At 43.1% G+C, this 21,797-nt stretch overlaps 1 protein-coding gene across 1 annotated transcript in view; it reads left to right on the forward strand.

Annotated features, from left to right (window-relative positions):
- The first annotated feature begins 8,816 nt into the window (after positions 1 to 8,816).
- Positions 8,817 to 21,797, forward strand: part of STX6 (syntaxin 6) — a 51,329-nt gene continuing 38,348 nt past the window's right edge. Inside the window, exon 1 of the mRNA XM_008067329.2 lies at positions 8,817 to 9,103. Within this exon, the coding sequence (XP_008065520.1) occupies positions 9,069 to 9,103 (35 nt within the window). The 5' untranslated portion in view covers positions 8,817 to 9,068. The remainder of the gene's footprint in view (positions 9,104 to 21,797) is intronic.

A 21,797-nucleotide genomic window follows, 5' to 3' on the forward strand; every position in this document is an offset into this window, starting at 1 on the left:
AAAATTGATCCAGAATACTTGGAAAATACACACAAAAAAATCAGAAAGTAATAAAATAAAAATCACCTACCAGTGAAAACTACTGGTTATATATATATATATTTCTTTTGTTTTGTTTTGTTTTGAGTTGAAGTCTCACTCTGTTGCCCAGACTGGAGTGCAGTGGCACACTCTCGGTCACTGCAGCCTCAACCTGCTGGGCTCCGGCGATCCTTCCGCCTCAGCCTTTCAAGTAGCTGGAACTATAGGCGCACGCTACCACGCCCGGCTGATTTTTTGGATTTTATTGTAGAGACGAGGTCTCACCAAGTTGCCCAGGCGGGTCTCGAACCCACGGGCTCAGGCAATCCACTCACCTCAGCCTCCCAAAGCGTGGGATTACAGGCTGAGCCTCCGAGTCTGGCTTAATATATTTTAGTGTATGTCTTTTCAGTGATTTTGCCATGACTATGTATGTATGTGTATAGGCACACGTTTTTTGGTTCATTTTATAAAAATATATATATATATTTCACATCCTAATAGTATGTCGTAAATTCTTTCCAAATTGATATTTCCTGATATATAATATGCATTATTTTATGGCATAGTTTTACTGTTCTTGACATTTAAAATAAATAGATTTAATCATGATCAAGATCTTCAAGGACAAGTGAAGACTGCCCCACTAAGTTTGCAGGCATCAAGTAGGGAATATCCCTCCTATTCTCTTTGGGTAAAAAAAAGCCCTATCTCCGAGCAAAAGTCTGTCATTGAATCTCAGGCTGTGCTTTTCAGTGTGGCTTGTGCTTATCGTGTTCACTGCAAATTCCTTTATGTCTTTGGCTTTTTAATATCTGTTTATTATATGTATTTTAATGCCCTTCTGAGGAATCTGACTCATTTGTAGCTGGATCGACTCATCCTCTGAAATAAATTTTCATTATAAAAGACAAATTATTAAGTTACCAAAAGGATCTTTTTGTTCAATAATGTTGTTTTCAACAAATGTATTTTATCACATTCAATAAGTAATTTCTTCATGGCTCTTTAAAAAAAATTCAGCTGAAGAGAGTGTGTGAGTGTGTGTGTGTGTGTGTGTGTGTGTGTGTGTGTGTGTGTGTGTGTATAAAGACTGATCAGAATCATTTTCTATGTTTAGTCCTTGTACAAACAGGCAGTAGAATTCTGCAGCAAAGAACAGGGGTTCAGGAGTCAGACAAACTTGTTTTCAAATGAGGCTCTGACATTTCCTACCTATGTGACCTTCAGCAAATTATTAATCTCTCTAAGTCTTGGTTTTCTCATGCAGAAAGTGAGGAAAATAACAGTATCTGTCTTACAGGATTGTTGTGAAGATTCAGTGAACTAAGGCGTGACTTATCACTTGTTGGAACTTAAGAAAGCAGTATCATCACACACATAATCACCAGCCCCCTTGAGCAATCCCAAATAAACCTATCATTTAAGAAAAGATAATGGATCTGCCATGCAACCTCAGTTCAAGCCCCCAGCCTTGCTGTTCAAGCAAAACCTCCCCCATACAGAGATTCTAGAGCCTTCTAAAGATAATGCATGTATACCACTTAGCACAATGCCTGGGATATAATAAATGAATGTTAGCAACTCCTAATATTGCATTGTACTCCACTAATACATATTAGAGATTGTGGTTTTTCCTCCCCTGTGCAAGAACTAATTCATAAAGGATAGTAAAGGCCATACCTGTCCTTCCTAGACAGTGAAATTCAATGTCTTATCAATGTCACCGAATTCCATGTATTTCAATGTATTTCAGCTTTTTTTTTTTTTTTTTTTTGAGTTGGAGTCTCACTCTGTCACCCAGACTGGAGTGAAGTGGCCGCTCCAGGCCACCGCAGCCTCGACCTGCTGGGCTCCGGTGATCCTTCCACCTCAGCTGTCCAAGTAGCTGGAACTACAGGCACGCGTTACCACACCCGACTCATTTTGATTTATTGTAGAGATGAGGTCTCGCCAAGTTGCCCAGGCAGGTCTCGAACCCGCGGGCTCAGGCAATCCACTCACCTCAGTCTCCCAAAGGTGCGGGATTATAGGCTGAGCCACCAAGCCCAGCTTATTTCAGCTTTTTAATACTCACCAATCTCCATTCATTCATGCCTCCTCACTTGCCTTATTCTAAAAAGGATTTAAAACTGCTAAGTTTTTTTTGAGTCAGGGTTTTACTCTGTCGCCCAGGCTGGAGGGCAGCAGCATGATCACGACTCACTGAAGCCTTGATCTCCTGAGATCAGGCTGTCCTTCTGCCTCAGCCTACCAAGTAGCTGAGATTACAGGCATGGACTAGAACACACAGTTAAAAAAAAGGATTTCAAATTGGTAACATTTGATGTACTTTCCATGGCTTTTTCATTTCTTTTATTAATTTTTTTCTTTTTGTATTTCTGATTATCCAAGTAAATATTTCATTATAGTGGTTACCACACTTTAAATACATTTCTTGGCTGGGCTTGGTGACTCAGCCTGTAATCCCAGAACTTTGGGAGGCCGAGATGAGTGGACTGCCTGAGTCTGTGGGTTCAAGACCAGCCTGGGCAACTTGGTGAGACCTCGTCTCTACAATAAATCAAAAAATTAGCTGTGCACAGTAGCGCACGCCTGTAGTGCTGGCTACTTGGAAGGTTGAGGTGGAAGGATCGCTGGTACCCAGCAGGTTGATGCTAGGGTGGCCATGAGTGTGCCACTGCACTCCAGTCTGGGCGACAGAGTGAGACAACTCCAATAAATAAATACATTTATTTTTTCTATATGTACACATTTTCTATGTACTAAACATTTCTATGTATAAAACTGAACAGAGTTGAAATCATATCATATGTACAATTTTGTGTCTTGATACTTTTACTCAAGCCATTCCCAGGCCATTATGTACTTCTAAACACTTATAATGATCATCAATTGAATATTCCATAAATCCTCAATCACTCCTTTGAGCTGAATATGTAAATTGACTAGATTCCTCCTTGTTTATTTTGAATCAGCGTATAGAGGGTGAGGGTGGAGGTGTTGATAACAACCAAGGAGAGGAAATAAAACATAATCAGTGTGTTTTGGATATGTATATGGAAATTTCCTATGGCTGGAGGTGGGAAGCACAGACAGCCACAGCAGGATCAATGGAACTTAACATAAGCAAATGTATCCTGGAATGTCTCGTAACATGCACATGCATATCCGGGTTTTCAAAAGCTTCAATAATGATGAAGAGTATAATACCTTATGTCTGTGTAATACTTTTTTCTCTTATTCTATTTTGTTTCAAAAAGGATTTAGGGTGAATTCAACAATAATTAAATCACCCAATTAAAAATTGGTCAGTCGGGCTCAGTGGCTTAGCCTGTAATCCCGCGTTTTGGGAGGCTGAGATGAGTGGATTGCCTGAGCCCGCAGGTTGGAGACCCACCTGGGCAACTTGGCGAGACCTCATCTCTACAATAAAATAAAAAAATTAGCCGGGCGTGGTAGCACACGCCTGTAGTTCCAGCTACTTGGAAGGTTGAGGCGGAAGGATTGCCAGAGCCCAGCAGGTCAAAGCTGCAGTGGCCGGGAGCAGCCACTTGAGCTACAGAGTGAGACTCCAACTAAAAAAAAAAAAAATTGATCAAAGGACTTGAATAGACATTTCTCTAAAAATAGGTATAAAAATGGCCAATAAGCACATGAAAAGTGCTCAACATCACCCGTCATTAGGGAAATACAAATCAAAAGCATGAATGAAATCACCTCACACCGGTGACTACAACTACTATAAGAAGAAAACCCAGAAGATAATGAGTATTGGTGAAGGTGTGAAAAAATTGGAACTCGTGTTTTTTTAGTAGGAATGTGAAATGGTGCAACCACTAGGAAACAGTATGACTGTTCTTCAACAAATTAAAAATTACCATATGATTCAGCAATTTCACTTCTGGGTATATATCCAAAATACTTGAAAGCAAGGTCTCAAAGATGTATTTGTACATCTGTGTTTATAGCAGCATTATTCATGTTAGCCAAAATGTGAACGCAACCCAAGTGTCCACTGATGGATGAATGACAAACAAAAGGTGGTATACACACAACGGAATACTATTCAGCCTTAAAAAGAAAGGACATTCTGCAATATGCTACAACATGAATGAAGACATTATGCCGACTGAAATAAGCAAATCATAAAAAGACAGATTCTGTATGATTCCACTTATACAAGGTACTCAGAACAGTCATATTCATAGTAACAGACGACAGAATGGTGGTTGCCAGGTATTGTGGAGGCTTGGGGGGAATGGGGAGTTTAACGGGTACAGAGTTTCAGTTTTGCAAGATGAAAAGAGTTCTGGAGATTGCATAACAAGGCAAATGGACATAACACTATTGAACTGTATACCTCAACATGGTTAAGATGTTAAATTTTACGTTCTGTGTAGTTTACCACTATAAAAAATAAAAAAAAAAATTTTTTTAAAGGATTTAGAGTAGTTTGTAATACTTCATACTTTGGAAAAAGCCTTCTCATATGTTCCAGTTGATCCTTACAGCATCCTAGTGAGGGAGCAAATTGGATGTCATTATTTCCATGTTAGAGTAGGGAAGATGCCTTGTAGTAGAGTCCTGGCACTCTCACAGCTTAGGGGTTGCAGGACCTCTCAAGGCTATCCTGGCGTCCTTAGTGATGAGATATGGTTTGACTTTTTTTCTAATCTTCACCCTTGTCAGCTCCAAGGCCTGGCTACCTGTATCCTCTGTTTTGCTGTCTCTTTATTTTTACAGAAGATGCCTTGCAGGACCCAGTAAGCTTCCTGTATTGGTCACTCTTCCAACTCTGGAGACTCATTCAGGAACAAGAGATTCTCCCAGATGCCCTCTTGGAACTCTACAGCCTTTCTCCAGTAAAATGAACAGAATTTAAGGGTCTCTGTTTAATGAGTTCTGACAAATGCATATACCCATGTAAACCCACACTCCCACAGAGTATTTCTAGTACCCCAGAAATTTTTCCCTCTCAGTTAATATGCTCTACCCTAAGGTAACTACTGTTTTACTTTTTTACTGTATGAGAAATTTTAATTCTTTTTTAAAATTTGGGTAGGGGTGGGGCGTGGGAAGAGATGGCTTTTTGCTGAGTATTCTTCCTAAGCTATTGTTTATGTCAGGACCTTGAGCCTGCTAAATGAAACAAAAAAGAAATAACTTCCTTTGTTTCTCCTTGCATTTTGGCTATAGCTTTCCTTTCTCTGGAACAGTGGAGATCAAGGTCTGGTTTGAGAATGGGTGAAGGAGGGTGACACATTAAAGAAAGGAAAATCCCTACGGACACACACATTTCATATCTCAACCCTCCACCATCTCCATTTTTGGTGCTTTTTCTAAATCCCTAATTATGGGAATTCTTCAAGCCTCTGTCTTCTATCTTGTATTTTTCTACTTAGAAAACTCTGACCTCTCACTTGTGGTCCAATGAATAAATTCATGGAACAGATAATAAGGGGCCATGCTAGGTACTTAGGTGGTACTGACATTAACATCCCTTCAGAGGTTTCTAGTTTGGTGGGGAAGACCAACATGCTAGCAGCAAATGCATACCCACCCTAAACCAAATCCTCCTCCTGCGCTCTCTTTCTTGTTGATTGGAACCCACACTAACCACTTACCCCAGAACCCCATGAGCCATCCTCCCTCTTGTTTCTCCAACTCCTCCATACCCTGCATCAATCAGTTACCAAAACTACGGATTTTGCCCCTAAAGTATTTCTCAAATGTACCATCTTAGTTACCACGAGCCTGGCTCAGGGAACCCTCATCCCTCCTCTGGGCCACGACCTCCCAGGCACCGCATCTATTTCAAAAACTGGCCATTCTCTAGGTCTCCATCATCTATGGGAGAGTGTCCCCAGTTCTCAATATCACACACAAGGGCTCCGATCATCTAACCTACCTCTAGCCTTAGAGCCTGCTGCCTTCATCCCATTCCCTCCATTCCAGCCATGTGGCACCTTCCTCCTGGCTGCCTCTTGTTATTGCCTAGGGACCCCTAGTCCCCACCCCAACACACACATAGATATACCAGTATCTTGTGTCTGTGTTTCTGTGGCACCCTGTCTGTGCCTTCTCTCATTGTGTGTAACTGCCTATCTCTCCCACCAGTCTGAGAGTTTCTTGAAGGCAACAAGCAAGTCTTGTTCATCTCAGTGCCCTCGGTGCTTAGCACATAGAAGGGGCACAACACGCATCAGACACTGTTATAAGCACTTTTTGCACATCACTTCAATCCTCATGACACTCTAGGAGGAAGGTGTTATTATTGTAGCCATTTGACAGTTGAGGATAACGAGGGATTAAACAGCTTACCAGAGACACAGCAGTCAGGAAGTAGCAGAACTGGGATTTAAACTCAAGCAATCGGGCGCCAAGCATGGCTCTCCATCACTATGCTCATGTACCCTTCATTTACATGTGTTTGTTGAATGAATGAATGAATGATGATCCCTTTCTAACTCACTATCTCAATATGTCTGTAACTAAATTCAACAATTCTCTCTTAATAGTTTCCTTTCCCCACATCCTTCTACTGCTCCTCCAGGGTTTCAGACTTTTCTCTCTCTCTTCTTCTCTTCTCCCCCCAACCCCATTCAATCCCTCATCACATCTAGGCGTTTTGTCTTATTTTTCTTTTGAAACATCTATCTGGTTCACTCCCTCCTCTCCATTCTCAACTGCCATCATCCTGGTCTGGCCCTCATCCCTTCAGGGCAGATGATTAAAGCAGCTTCTGTTTTTCCTGACTTCACTTCTTCACTTTTTTGGGACTTTGGGGTTTATATGTATTTTTTATTTAACTCTCACCACAACTCATGAGTTCGATACTATTATTTATGTTTTATAGATGAGGAATAGAATGATAGAGCCAAGGTTCAGCGGGGTTTGTCTGGCTCCAAGGATGTTGCCATCTCCAGAGACTGGTGACTCTGGACGAGTCACTTAACCTCCCAGAGTCTTAGATTCCTCATTCATAAAATGGGGATAAAAAATAACAGTAATAGCTGGGCTTGGTGGCTCAGCCTGTAATCCTGTGCTTTGGGAGGCCGAGGTGAGTGAATTGCCTGAGCCTGCGAGTTCGAGACCCGCCTGGGCAACTTGGTGAGACCTCATCTCTACAATAAATAAAAAAATTAGCTGGGTGTGGTAGCGTGCGCCTGTAGTTCCAGCTATTTGGAAGGCTGAGGTGGAAGGATCGCCGAAGCCTAGCAGGTCGAGGCTGTGGTGGCCGGGAGTGGCCACCGCACTCCAGTCTGGGTGACAGAGACTCCAACTCAAAAAAACCCCAAAAAACCAGCCGGGCTCGGTGGCTCAGCCTGTAATCCTGCGCCTTTGGGAGGCTGAGGTGAGTGGATTGCCTGAACCCACGGGTTCGAGACCCGCCTGGGCAGCGAGACCTCATCTCTACAATAAATCAAAAAAATCAGCCGGGCGTGGTAGCGCATGCCTGTAATTCCGGCTACTCAGAAGGCTGAGGCAGAAGGATCGCCGGAGCCCAGCAGGCAAGGCTGCGGTGGCCGCTTTCCAGTCTGGGCAACCGAGTGAGACTCCAACTAAAAAAAACCCCAAAAAACCCCCCCAAAACAGTATTAACTCATTGTGAGAGTAACCGAGAAAACTTAGCATCTTGCCTGACACACAAGTGCCTGGTGATTTTCAGTCAGTAAAGTCCACAATCCTTATCCAAAAACTGCATAGCATATCTGGTATTTGAGTTGTTTAATCATCCTGGCCAAAATGCTTTCAGGAAAAGTTCTTGAATCATAGTGAGAGGAAGTTGTCCCTTCTTTATTCCTCAAAGGTGCTTTCTCCTGAGAAGCACCACATGCTGTATGAAAAAATTACCTTACGTGGTCATTTGCTGAATGTACAACAAAAGAAAATACACCCTATTTGGTGAAAAGTGTACAGAATCTGTGACTCTTCTCTGTTCAGGCTGTGTGACCACAGGAAATTCTGAAACTTTTCTGAACATATTTTCTCATCTACAAAATGGGAATATTACCTGCCTCACAAGAACATGGAGATGTACATACAGGCTTTAGCACATTGCCAACACAAAGAAAGACCTAAAGGATTTGTGTAACATTATCATATTCAGATACCATGTAAGAGCATTTTTTTTTTTTTTTGAGTTGGAGTCTCACCTTGTCACCCAGACTGGAGTTCAGTGACACGCTCACGGCCACTGCAGCCTCGACCTGCTGGGCTCAGGTGATTCTTCCACCTCAGCCTTCCAAGTAGCTGGAACTACAGGCACGCGCAACCACGCCCGGCTAATTTTTTGATTTACTATAGAGATGAGGTCTCGCCAAGTTTCCCAGGCTGGTCTTGAACTTGTGGGCTCAAACAATCTTCTCATCTCCGCCTCCCAAAGTGCTGGGGTTACAGGCATGAGCCTCCGAGCCCGGCCAAGAGCATGTTTTATTATAAGTCGAGAATAAGATTAGCTATTGTCAAAATCCAGTGTTGAAAGTAGAGGAAAGGTAAAAGGATTTTGCAAATCAGGTACAACTACAGTCATCCTGGATACCTGACTGCCTGCCTCTTGAGGGAACAAGCAGCTCCTCCCACTCAAGCTTGAGGGGAGAGGCAGTAGACCACCGCCCACCTCCACCACCTCAGAGCCCCGCCCCGCGGACCGCGTGACGCCATGTTCAGGGTCCGCCGGCGAGAGGCGGGGCCGGCATGATCACGTGAGCGAGAGTGCGGAAGTACTACTGTAGACTGCGTTCGTGATTGGTCGCGGCTGAGCGCCCGGGGGCGGAGCCAAGCCGACAGCCACGCCGGGAGGAGCCGGGGGAGGAGGCTGCCGCGGGGGCCGGCGCCAGAGTCCTAGATTCGGCCCGCGGTGCTGACCGAGTGCTGGACCAGCGGCCGGCCAGTGTCTCCGGCCTGCGCGCGTGCCCGCTCCCTGCGTCCCCAGACAAGGCGCGAGTGGCTGAAGGAGCCGGTGGGGTGCATAGAGGGAGGCCAGAAGGGCGCGGGCGCCCTGTGCGCGGAGCAGGCGGAGGCGGCCGGGGGGCCGGGACGCCATGTCCATGGAGGACCCCTTCTTTGTGGTGAAAGGGTGAGTGTGGGCCAAGGTTTCTGCTGGAGAAGGAGGTGGCGGTGCTGCCCGCCTGCACCTCCCCGATCTTCTCGTTATAGGGGGAGGGGAGACAAGTTGAGGTTTGGAAGACGGTGTGGGAGCTGCTTAGCCTCGAGGGCCCTGACCTAGCGTCCAGAGACATCTATTCTCGCCCTACCTGGACTGTGAAACCTGTGCGACCCTTCTGTCCCCCACCAAGCTCCTGGCGGACGGGGCCCCCCTTCTGATCTACGCACAGCGGCCCCATTTATGTGGGGATCGAGGGCGTAGAAGCTCTGCAGGTGGGGAAGGAGGCACGGGTCCTGCCTGAACTGGGGCTCTAGTCGAGCACGGGACCCTGCTTGGAAGGCGCGAAAACAGCATCTGGGCAGGAAAAGGGAAATGGCCCTCCTGAGCTTTGTAGTTGGCTTTGACGGGGGAGAGCTCCATTGTCCATTGAGTTTGGAGCGCTCGCCCGCAGCCTGGTGCGACCGCAACAAGCCCAGAAGCGTCGAAGCACGTTTGCAGGGAGGAGGCGGGGGCTGATCCGGGAGGCTGGGGAGCATGGCACCGGAAGGCAGCTCAATTCATCGGGGGAGTTTTTACTGAGTAATGTGGGGAGTGGAAAGCAGGCGTTCATCCTCCGTGAGGATGTTGGAAGGAAAACAAGATTAAACCAGCCAAACGAAACTTTCCTCAGCTTTCTATTAGCAACCGGAATTTTCTCACAGTGCTAAAGGAAACGAGTGTTTCTTGTTAACTTCTTGATTTCATCTATGCTGTTTGACAGGTTCCCCCCATTTCTTCTTCGGCCTTTCAGAAGAGAACTGCCTTCTGTGTCCTTATGAGCTGTCCCGACTCCATCTTTGATGGCTAGACTGGTTCGTTGGAAGTAGAAACTTCAGTTGTGCCGCTTTGTAATATCAGTTGTAGCCAGTGAACAAATACAAGAAAGGTCAATGCTGATGCCGTAACTTGTTTCTTATTAGAAACTTGCCAGCTTTATGCTTTAAATGTCAAGCAAGCATTAAAAATCTGAGAACTACGCAGTTCCCAGAAGATCAGCACTAATAACCACAGAGCATCTCTTGCTCTCAACTAGTTGCTGCTTGCTTCCTATTCCTGTAGTGATGAAAGCTGACCAGTTGCATTGCTGTTTGTTGTGTTTAAGTGTTCCCAGAAAATTTAAATGAAATGCTTTATTATCTGTGATACAGTAAAATACACAGCCAGGCTCGGTGGCTCACCCTGTAATCCCGCTCTTTGGGAGGCTGAGGTGAGTGGATTGCCTGAGCCCGCGGGTTCGAGACCCGCCTGGGGAACTTGGCGAGACCTCATCTCTACAATAAATCAAAAAATTAGCCGGGTGTGGTAGCACGCATCTGTAGTTCCAGCTACTTGGAAGGCTGAGGCGGAAAGATCGCCGGAGCCCAGCAGGTCGAGGCTGCAGTGGCCGGGAGTGGCCACTGCACTCCAGTCTGGGCGACAGAGTGAGACTCCAACTCAAAAAATAAAAATAAAAATTATATATATATATATATATATACTTATACTACTTAACATTTCCTTAGAAAGGATTTTCTTCACTTTAATTTAGATAGAAAAAATGCCCAATTGTAGATTTACTAGTAGTATGTGACTCCCTGCCTGGAAAAATGTGTTATTTATTTGAAGGATTGATTTAAAGGCTAATTTTTAAAATTTAAAGCTGTGTGGTTTTCCCTTAAATGAAAGTTCTTCATGCTTAGGTTGCAAAGGTTATCTCTGGCAGTTGAGATCAGAGATAGTAAAACAATTTTTGTTTGACTTTTAATGGAATTTGTGAAAACCCTAAATTGCTCTGCCAACTTGACTTTTTTCCCTGATAGCATCCAATATAATCTACCAATGCCTGCTCACTAATGAAGTATCACTGCTTTATTGGACCGTTGGCTTGGAGTTTTGGTGACTTTTACATCATTTTAGCTCATGTCTTTAAGGTGTCTGAAGGAAAAGAGATTCTCAGTGCTGTGGAAAGTCAAGTCAGTTGTCAGGACATCTCCAGATGTTTGTGTGACTATGCATTTGGGGAACCCTCTACCTCTGTTTATTCAAAGTACTGAAAATGTATCGCGTAGAGTGGAAAAATTAAAGATGTCTAGATTATAGCCCTTAGCCTAGGGGCTTCTCATTTAATCTGAGAAACAAATTACTCTGAAATTAGGTAGAAATAACAGGTGGTAAATGATTAAGTGCTGAAATGACTGGAATTCAGAGCAAGGCAACTCCTTGGGAATTGATATGGTTGGAAAAGCTTTTGGAGGTAGTAGTGAGTCCTGAATTAGGTTTTGAAGATGGGTAGAATTTAGATAATTGAGGCCTGTCTCTCTTATTTGGCGCTTATCAAAGAGTCTTTTGATTGGCTTCCTGCTTCTGGTTGCTTTCCTTTTAGCTGCCTTTGGAGCTATTGGCTCAGTGCTGTCCAATAGAAATGTAATGCAAGTCACATAAATCATTTTAAATTTTCTAATAGTCACATTAAAAAGAAAAGCAGGTGAAATTAATTCTGTTTTCTCTAACATATTCACAGTATTTCAACGTGTGATTGAAGATTATTGATGAGATAGTTTGCTTTTGTATTGCCTTGAAATCTAGTGTGTATTTTATACTTACAGCATGTTTGTATTTTAACGTTATATTTTTATCAGAAATACTTGATCTGTGTTTAGAGTTCATTACACTTACAGTTGAAAAAAATTAAATTCACATACCCTAATTGTTCCAAACATACCTAAAATTTTTTCTGGTAACTGAATTGCGTATTAGCTTTTAAGTTTAAATTAAAATTTAGTTTCTCAATCACACTAGCCACGTTTCAAGTCTGTAGTTGTATGTGGCTTCCATATTGGGCAACACTGCGTAGCCTTTCTAGAGCACAGGAGGGCATAACTCTACTGAATGAAGTGCAAACACTTCTGACCTTTCTGCTCCAGTCCTTTCTCTAGCCTCCTCTTGGGACTGTGCTGCAACACTGAATGCCCATACTCTGCATCACCCACTCTGCCTGACTCACCCGCTCAGCCTTCAGGATTCAGTGTAAGCGGCTCCTGGCCTCTAGGAAGTGTTCCTTAGCACCCATGATTATTCCTCCAACTGTCTTTCATTATTAAACTGTGAGCTCTGAGGGTTGGGATTGTTTGTTTTTCCTGCAGTTCCATCTACACCTTGAATATATAGTGTAGATGTTGACTGCATACTCTGGTGGTGGTGGCGGTGGTGAAGGAGTGATCCTTCATGGATGAGAACATCACCAGCAAAAGGCCCCAAGGTGGGAATTGTGTGTTTAGAACTCATCAAGGAGACCAGTCAGGTAGAGTAGGCAGTTTGGGTAAGTAACAATAATAGCTAACTTTTAAGGGAAGCATCACCTGTGCCACCCTGTCTGAATTTTCACTTTATAAGAACAGCTATATGATGTGGGTACTAGCCACATTTTTTTTTTTTTTTTGAGTCGGGGTCTCACTCTGTCGCCCAGGCTGGAGTGCAGTGGCATGATCATGGCTCACAGCAGCCTTGATCTCCTGGGTTCAGGAGATCCTTCTGCCTTAGCCTCCCGAGTAATGGGACTACAGGCACATGTCACCACATGTAGATTTTTCATAGAAACAAGGTCTTGCTAAGTTGCCCAGGGTGATCTCAAACTCCTTTAATTTAGATGGGGAAAATAATCCTCTCACCTTGGCCTCCCAAAGTGTTGAGATTACAGACTTGAGCCACTGTGCCTGGCTTCTAGCCACATTTTGGAGCTGAGGAGGCATAGAAGGGTTAATTTCCTTCCCAGGAGCACACAGCTAATAAAAGTAGTGGACCCAGGATTCAAATTTGAGCAGCCTAATTCCACACATACTGTTAATACTTCACAGTACAGGTAGAAGAGATTCAGGTTTTGTTGGCCTGAGAAGAATCTCATTTTGAGGCCATTACTGAGTTTTAAAGCGGAGAAATGTCCCGAAATTAGGGTTTTAGATATATTTGTTAGTAGTACTGGATGCCTCAGTGTGAGTACAAATGAAAAAGAAGACCAGTGAGAGAGCTGTTGTAATTTAATATGCAGTGATTAATGCTTGAGTGTTTGAAGCTGCTTTGGGGAGGTTTGACATTGTCACTGTCTTGTTCAGAGCAGAATCCCTGATCAGGATTGCGCTTTTAATCCTTATGAAGTAGGTACTGTTATTATCATAGTACAATGAGGGAAATGAAACGTAGAGAGTAAAAATCTTGAAGTTTATATGATTATAAGTGGAAAGGCCAGAATTTATATATTTATTATTAGTGATATTAGTCTTTGTAGAAGTTGAGATTATACTTTATATATGGTTTTATTATATTTTCATGTGTATTTCCTGATATCCTTAAAACTTCTTCGGGGAGCTTTTACTGACTGCATTATATTTTGTCATATAAATGTGTAATTTATCACCCAAGATGCACATATGTGATATATCTAATTTTTTTATACTACAATTAATAGAGTGATAAGCTTTCTTGTCATAGGTCTTCATTGCTGCTTCTGATTCATAGCCTACATTTCTGTAGCATAATTGCTAATTCAGAGGACATGCACAGCAAGGATTTTGACGCATATTACCAAATTGCTCTCCAGAATATCCCCCCTTTCCCCACTGAAATGTTTGGGGATCCCATAACCTTTGATCCCTTGATTCACATTTTAAAAAATCATTACTAGTTTTCTGGGTGAAAAATACTATATTTGACTCTTGTCTTCTTCATCTTTGTATTCAGCAGGGACTTATTCAGTGAACCAATTTTGAATTTTTGGTTCTATAGTTTTTTTCCTCTCTTGTTGGCAAGTTTTTAGAATTTGCAACTTCTAATCGAACAGGCCACTAAGAAAACCACATAATTGAGCGTGTTGAGATATGAGACTCTTGGTACCAAGTGAGTCCCTCTAATTGGTGAAAGGCATGAATGTGATGACTCTTTACTGTTTTGCTGCTTTTCAGGTTTTGTGTACCTGACAAGAACAGTTTTATTTCCAGGTTCTTTTGTTTGTTTATTTGTTTTGAGTTGGAGTCTCACTCTGTTGCCCAGACTGGAGTGCAGTGGCCGCTCCCGACCACTGCAGCCTCGACCTGCTGGGCTCCGGCGATCCTTCCAAGTAGCTGGAACTACAGGCGCGTGCTACCACACCCGGCTGATTTTTTGATTTATTGTAGAGATGAGGTCTCACGAAGTTGCCCAGGCAGGTCTCGAACCTGCGGGCTTAGGCAATCCACTCACCTCAGCCTCCCAAAGGCGTGGGATTACAGGCTGAGCCACCGAGCCTGGCCTATTTCCAGGTTCTTGACTGTGGATCAGTGTTGAGATCATGATGTAAGTAGGCAGATGTGCAGATGGTGTATGTTCCATTGCATTCTTTAGCCTTCTTTTGTCTGCATGTCTGGCTTTCTTAGCACTAGATTATGAGCTCCTTGAGAGCAAGCATCATGCTTTTTTTTGAATTGGAGTCTCACTGTATCGCCCAGGCTAGAGTGTAGTGGTGCCTCAGCCATTCCAGTGTCGACCTGCTGGGCTCCAGCGATCCTTCCACCTCAGCCTTTCAAATAGCTAGAACTACAGGCGCGTGCTACTGTACCCAGCTAATTTTTGATTTATTGTAGAGATGAGGTCTCATCAAGTTGCCCAGGCTGGTCTCGAACCCATGGGCTCAGGCAATCCACTCATCTCGGCCTCCCAAACTGCTGGGATTACAGGCTGAGCCATCAAGCCCAGCTGCATCAATGCATTTTATTAAGTGCTGAGAAAATTGTTGATTGGTGTAGTCACTGTGAAAAAAATTAACCTTCGTTTGCAGAGTAACTTTGGTCTAGTAAAACTGAATGTAAATAGTCAGATTTTTAAAAAGTTAGAATTGGGGATTGGATTGTAAAAATAACTTTGCGAGCCAGGCTCGGTGGTTCAGCCTGTAATCCCACGCCTTGGGAGGCTGAGGTGAGTGAAGTGCCTGAGCCCACGGGTTCGAGACCCGCCTGGGCAATTTAGTGAGCCCTCATCTCTACAATAAATAAAAAATTAGCCGGGCATGGTAGCACGTGCCTGTAGTTCCAGCTACTTGGAAGGCTGAGGCAGAAAGATCGCCAGAGCCCAGCAGGTTGAGGCTGCGGAGGCCAGGAGCAGCCACTGCATTCCAGTCTGGGTGACAGAGTAAGGCTCCAACTCAAAATAAAATAAAATAAAATAAAAACTTTGCGGGCAACCTCCTCCGGTCCCCTCCTGCTGTGGGAACTTTTCTGTCCTCTTAATAAATCCTGCTTTCTCAAAACACAAAAACAAAACAAAACAAAAAACTTTGCCAACATTTATTAGAAATTTATTGTCTGTTTAATGTTATAGTTGTCTCCTAAAATTGTAGTCTGGTTGGAGAACATGATGCAGCTGCATGACAGAGTATATGTGAAATTTGTATTGTGTGTAAGATTTTGGAATGGAGTTGAGATGCTGTGGCGATTGAAAAAAGGAAAGACCCATAGTAAGACTTAGTCAAGGATACTTTATTAAAGCAAACAGGACCTCAATCTGGGCCTTAAAGGAAATATCCTCATTTCATTTGCAGAGGTTGAAGGGCTCTCCTGGGCTGGGGAAGCAGCTCAGTTGAAGCCTCGAACCTGGAATGAGAAAGGCGAGGGTGAGAAGAAGAGTTGCCGACTGAAACAGAACTTGTTTTAGTGAGAAATCAGGCTTGATAGTCAAGTCAGCCAGTGCGGGTTAGGAGGGAGGCATGAGAGAAGGGGTTTGAATGTCTGAGGAGTTTAAATTTAATCTGATTCCTATCATAAATTCTTTTTTTTTTTTTTTTGAGTTGGAATCTCACTCTGTCACCCAGACTGGAGTGCAGTGGCCGCTCCCGGCCACTGCAGCCTCGACCTGCTGGGCTCTGGCGATCCTTCTGCCTCAGCCTTCCACAGTTTTTGCAACTAGCAATAACTGTGTACTTGCTTACAGTCAACTTTTAAGGGCTCAAACCCAAGTTTTCTGATTCCACAAAAATTTGTGTGAAGGCTTTGCAAAAATTGAATTAAGTAGGACTTAGTAATGGAAAGCATCTTATAATCAGGGTCAGAACTCGAGGCAAGCAGCCAGGGTGTTTGTGGTCCAGGTATTTCATTTGTCCAAAGAGCGTAGACTAGATTATCTTGAAAGTTCCTTCCAGTGATTGGGCTTAAGTAGAGGTTGTGCAAGGTGGAAAGTCAGAGACGACTTTTGTCTAGACAAATTTTGAAACTTGGAAAATGGTGGCACTGTTGGCTAAGATGAGGAAGTTAGAAAGGGAAGCAGATTTTTTTTCTTGTTTGAATACTTGATTCTCTTGTAGGCAGTATGTGATTAGTTTGGTTTTAGGCAAATAGAATGATCCTATAGGCAGCTCAGAATATAGGAATGAATCCTGGGTGAGTGGTTAGGAAATGCAGCTGGGGAGTCATCAGCTTAAGAGAAGTATTTTAAACCTGTGAGTGGTGGTGAGCACCTAGGAGCCGTAAAAAGAGTGCTGAGAAACTTTGGGATCCAGTGGAGGAAGAGGAAAGAGAAAACTGTAACAAAACCAGAGTAGTACAATATTACAGAGACAGAGGAAATGACAGTTTGAAGAACAGATATAATGGGGTTAGTGTCTAGTGTGCTGAAAACTGAAGTCACTCCTAACTTAGATCTGCAGTGTCCTTGGTAGCAGTACTACTGTCCTAGGGGACTTGTAGAAATAGCAGTAGATTGGGGTCAAAAATTGTTTGTAACTGTAGGTAACTAAGTAAACACGATGTTATATTTCACAAGTATAATTATGGAGATATCAGTGTGGTTGAATTTGGAAATGGCAGTAAGATCAAGTGAAGGGTGTGTGTGTGTTTTCCCCTTAAATACAAAAATGTGAGTGTGAAAGTCAAGCAATAAAAAGAGCTTTTGTCTTACCTGAGAGATTGATGGTGGAACAAGGTTTGTGGGGTATGGGGTTGGAACTAGTGGGGAGATTGAGGGATGGGAGCGTGATGTGGTTGCAGAGGCTTGCATGGCCTGGGTTTTTCAAGTTCTGTTACTGGATTGGAAACTCTGCCTTTTACTAGTTTCTTTTAGTGTAATACTGAAACAAGGATCCCTCTGTAAAAAGACTTGCAGAGTGGGTGCTATCCCAGATATGGGTGTTGTGGCAGATTGTGTCTTTCCAAAGATGGCCACAACAATATATATTCTGTCCCATTTATTTTGCACTCAGAGACATCTCATGGATTATCTACCAGCAACTTGACAGCACTTTTTTACAAAATAATGAAGCCTTGCATATTAAATAGTATGGTGTTAGAACCAATTATTTTATTGTAATGATATTTAACTTATAATGAAATTTTGTAACTTATTTATGACAAAAAAATCAAAATTTTATATCTTATATTTTTCTAACATGTGAAACAGTCACCAACATGAACTGCAGGTTGATTGATGCATGTTGTGCAATAGTAATTTGTTTGATGTCTTCCACCCGGTGTTTTTCTATTTGAGCAGACAATGCAGTCTTGTTTTCTTCCACATTAATATTTTGAAACTGTAATTTATTGCCCAGCCTGTTGTTTGAAGAAAATGTGGAAAATCTGATTCCTGAAAACTACTTCTTACCTGATTGGCCATCTCAGTATATATTCCATCTCTTTATTTGCTTTTTTGTGCAATGGAAAACTTCAAGGAAACATACACGTTTGAAAAATTTGCACTGGCATAAGCTTGTCCAATATAATCTCTTTATGTCCCCTGAGAGGGGATATCCAAGTGGTTTGCTAGATTTCCAATGTCCCTAAGAGGAGGACATCTGAGTGCAAAGACTTAAATTGTGTGCTGCCATTCTTTTATGCAGGTAATGTTGGCTTCTCTTGAATCTGGATAGACCTTTGACCAGCAGATTAGGCAGAAGTGACACTACTTGACCCCTGAAGTAAGTCATAAAAGACAACCAGTACAGTCCACCTGCATCTTTGACCTTGGGACACAAGCCTAGGGTGCCTTGAGCTAACTCGTAAGAAGTCTAACTATGCTGAAGCTGCCCTGCTAGAGAGACCACATGGAGAGACTCTACAGAGATTGAAAGATACTACTGAGGAGCTCCCATTTTTACAGCCCTAGCTCATTTAATCTTAATGTTCCAGACATTGTGGAGCAGGGACAAGTCATCCTTACTGTGTGCACTTCCTGACCCACTGAACTGTGAGCATAAGTAGTTGTTTTGCACCACTACGTTTTGGGGTAATTGTTACATAACCACAGTAGCTGGGATAGGTGCCAATTCAGAGCATTATCAGTGTGGTCAAAGAAGGGAGAAACCAAAGGGATGATGAGGGTTGAGGCTACAATTATTACGCAGTCTGTTGGTACAACTGAATGACAGATACTGGGAAATAAAGCTCCCTAATGGCTGAGATACTCCTTTCTCCTATTTTACTTGGCAGAGATAAGTAAGAACACTTAGTGATTTTGGGGGGCATCTGGTTTATCTGTAGCCATAGAGGTTGGTTGGAATGATGAGCTCTTCACCATGGTGCACCAGAATGGTAAGTTGTGTGGAAAAGGCTCCACTGTCAATGACAAGGGTTCGATGTTGAGCTAGCTTCAGAAACAAATGAGATTAGTCCTGCCATCATCAACAGTTTATTTATAAGGAATGGAAGAAACTGTTTTGAAAGCTTGGATGACTTTATTTTTCCCAAAAGATACATTCTTCAAAGATGTAGGCAGTGTTTTCATTTTTGACAACTATTTACTGGGAAAGAACTCTGTATTACAAGTGGTCCTATGGGCCTTGTGGAGGATTGCAGTGAAGGGCTTTCATGCTGGCATTCATAGGAAGTTAAATCCATGACGACATGATGGGTCCCATGATTTTTATGGGCTATTTGATAGACAGCAAGGGGGAAAAGCCTCATTTTTTGTGTGTGTGTGCCCCCTTGTACCATCATGTTATATATTTGAGATTTGTGAGATCTGAGCCCATGTTGGCAGTTTGCACCTTTGTGATCCCTTAAAACATCTGTCCTAGAAATGTAATGCTTGGTATTGTCAACACTGGCATTTGTTGCCCACGAAATGCTGCCTGTGTAAGACAAGACTGCCTCTGAAAGTATATGCAGCAGATAGCAGACAATTCTCTTGACTCATGTGGAGACAGTCAACTTTCTCCTTCAAGGATTTACAAAAGGCTTCTCTGGGTCAGGAGCTAAAATTGTAATCCCTAGGAAAGTATAACTTTTAATTAGCAAGTTTTCAGGAAATAGTGCCAAATGTGATTTCTAAAGCTGTAGGTGAAGCTATTGTTATTTACCAAGAAGTTTGCTAAGCTGAAGAACTCGAAAAATCCAAGGTATACCTGCTCCCTTCTGGAAAGTTCTGGGTCTCAGACTTATATAATCCCTGTTACATAACTGGAAGAAAAACTTGAAAATGGCTCAATCAGACTACAGGATAAAGAGGCAATACTTTACAATTTTAACCTTTTAGGAGACCACAGACAAAATGGGCCACTGTTGCCTGAGGCATCAGCTGCTGCCACTGCTCACTCATAGTGTAGTGCTCCTCACAGAGTGAAGTATTCCTCAGGGAGTGAAGTGCTCACATAGTCTAACTGTGGAACAGAGAACAGTGCTGGGTGTGTGTTTGTGGGACATCCCTAACTAGCCAATTGATAATGAAACCGCTCTCTTCCTTTTCTGAGAAAGAAGTGCGAAGAAAAGAAGATGACAGCTGGGCTCGGTGGCTCAGCCTGTAATCCCGCGCTTTGGGAAGCTGAGGTGAGTGGATTGCCTGAGCCCGCGGGTTCGAGACCCGCCTGGGCAACTTGGCGAGACTTCATCTCTACAATAAATCAAAAATTAGCCGGGCATGGTAGCGTGCGCCTGTAGTTCCAGCTACTTGGAAGGCTGAGGCGGAAGAATCGACCAGCATGTTGAGGCTGCAGTGGCCGGGAGCGGCCACTGCACACCAGTCTGGACAACAGAGTGAGACTCCAACTCAAAAAAAAAAAAATGAAGAAGAAGATGGCATTTCTCTGTTAAAACCCTCACAAATCTCAAATAGATGATATAATTGTACAAGGGGGGCCCCCCAAAAAACTGGAATTTATTTATAAAAAATTGTGTATTCTTACATATTTAAACTTCAATTCAGAGTACTCTCCATTTGGTGCAACACTCCTATCGAGACGTTTTACCCTCTGCTCAAACAGTTTTTGAACTTGTCCATTGGATGATGTCTTTAGTGCTTCTGCCATTTTTTGTTTTACCTCTTTTACATCAACAAAACGTTTCCCTTTGAGAACTTTTTTTCATCCGGAGAAACAAACAAACAAAAAGTCTCTCAGGGTAAGATCAGTTGAATAGGGAGGGTGGGGCACAGGGGTCATACTAATCTTGCTCAAAAACTGAACACTCAGTGTGTTGTTGACAAGTGCACTCATAAATCACCCATCATGAAATGGGCAAATGCATGGAAAGAATCTAAAAAAAAAAAAAAATTCACTGAAGCCAAATGCAGCTTCTTACGACAATGCTAGCTGGTACACTGATGCTGATGGGTTCCGAGAACACTTACCTAGCAGAGGAAGTCTGTACCACTATGGACCCACCCTCCAAAAATTAATTCCAGTTTTTTGGTCCCCCCTCATATACTACTCTGTTTTATGCACTGATTTTCTTGGAATGCCAAGTGACCCTCAGTTTTTAGTTTCAGGTGCTTACAAGTGGTTCTGAATTGAAAAGATTGTCCTGGTTCTTTGAAGGAATAACTAAGATTGTTAGAAAAAAGATAAAAGATTGTCTTGCACATTATTATGTGTGTCTTTTGGCTCTTGAAATTACTTAGAAATCCCAAGTTCTTTAGGACATTCTAGTTACCATTAATATTGGGCTTAAAAATAGAACTTATTTGTGAGTAACGTTATTTTCTTTTTTTTTTTTTGAGTTGGAGTCTCACTCTGTCGCCCAGACTGGAGTGCAGTGGCCGCTCCCGGCCACCGCAGCCTCGACCTGCTGGGCTCCGGTGATCCTTCCGCCTCAGCCTTCTGAGTAGCTGGAACTACAGGTGGGCGCTACCACACCCGGCTACTTTTTTAATTTATTGTAGAGATGAGGTCTCGCCTGCCCAGGCGGGTCTCGAACCCGCGGGCTCAGGCAGTCCACTCACCTCAGCCTCCCAAAGGCACGGGATTATAGACTGAGCCACCGAGCCCGGCTGCATTATTTTCTACTCCCAGTTCATGCCTTATTTTTCAGGCTAATGCGCAGCTGAAACAATGGAAGAAAAACTGGAGATGTTTTATTCTTTGAGAGACTCTTGACTGTTATTAAGATAGGATTCCTTAATACACTTTAGGTTCTGGCTTTTCTTTCAAGATCTGAGCCCTTGCTGGCAGTTTCCACCTTTGTAATCCCTTAAAATATGTCTTAAAAATGTAATATAGGCCGGTCTTGGTGGCCCAGCATGTAATCCCAGAACTTTGGGAGGCCAAGGCAAGTGAATTGCCTGAGCCTGCAGTTTTTTGTTTTTTTTTTTTTTTGAGTTGGAGTCTCACTCTGTTGCCCAGACTGGAGTGCAGTGGCCGCTTCCGGCCACCGCAGCCTCGACCTGATGGGCTCTGGTGATCCTTCCGCCTCAGCCTTCCAAG

Source organism: Carlito syrichta, unplaced genomic scaffold, assembly GCF_000164805.1.
Source record: "Carlito syrichta isolate Samal-C Ts95f unplaced genomic scaffold, Tarsius_syrichta-2.0.1 Scaffold309479, whole genome shotgun sequence".
Taxonomy (NCBI): domain Eukaryota; kingdom Metazoa; phylum Chordata; class Mammalia; order Primates; family Tarsiidae; genus Carlito; species Carlito syrichta.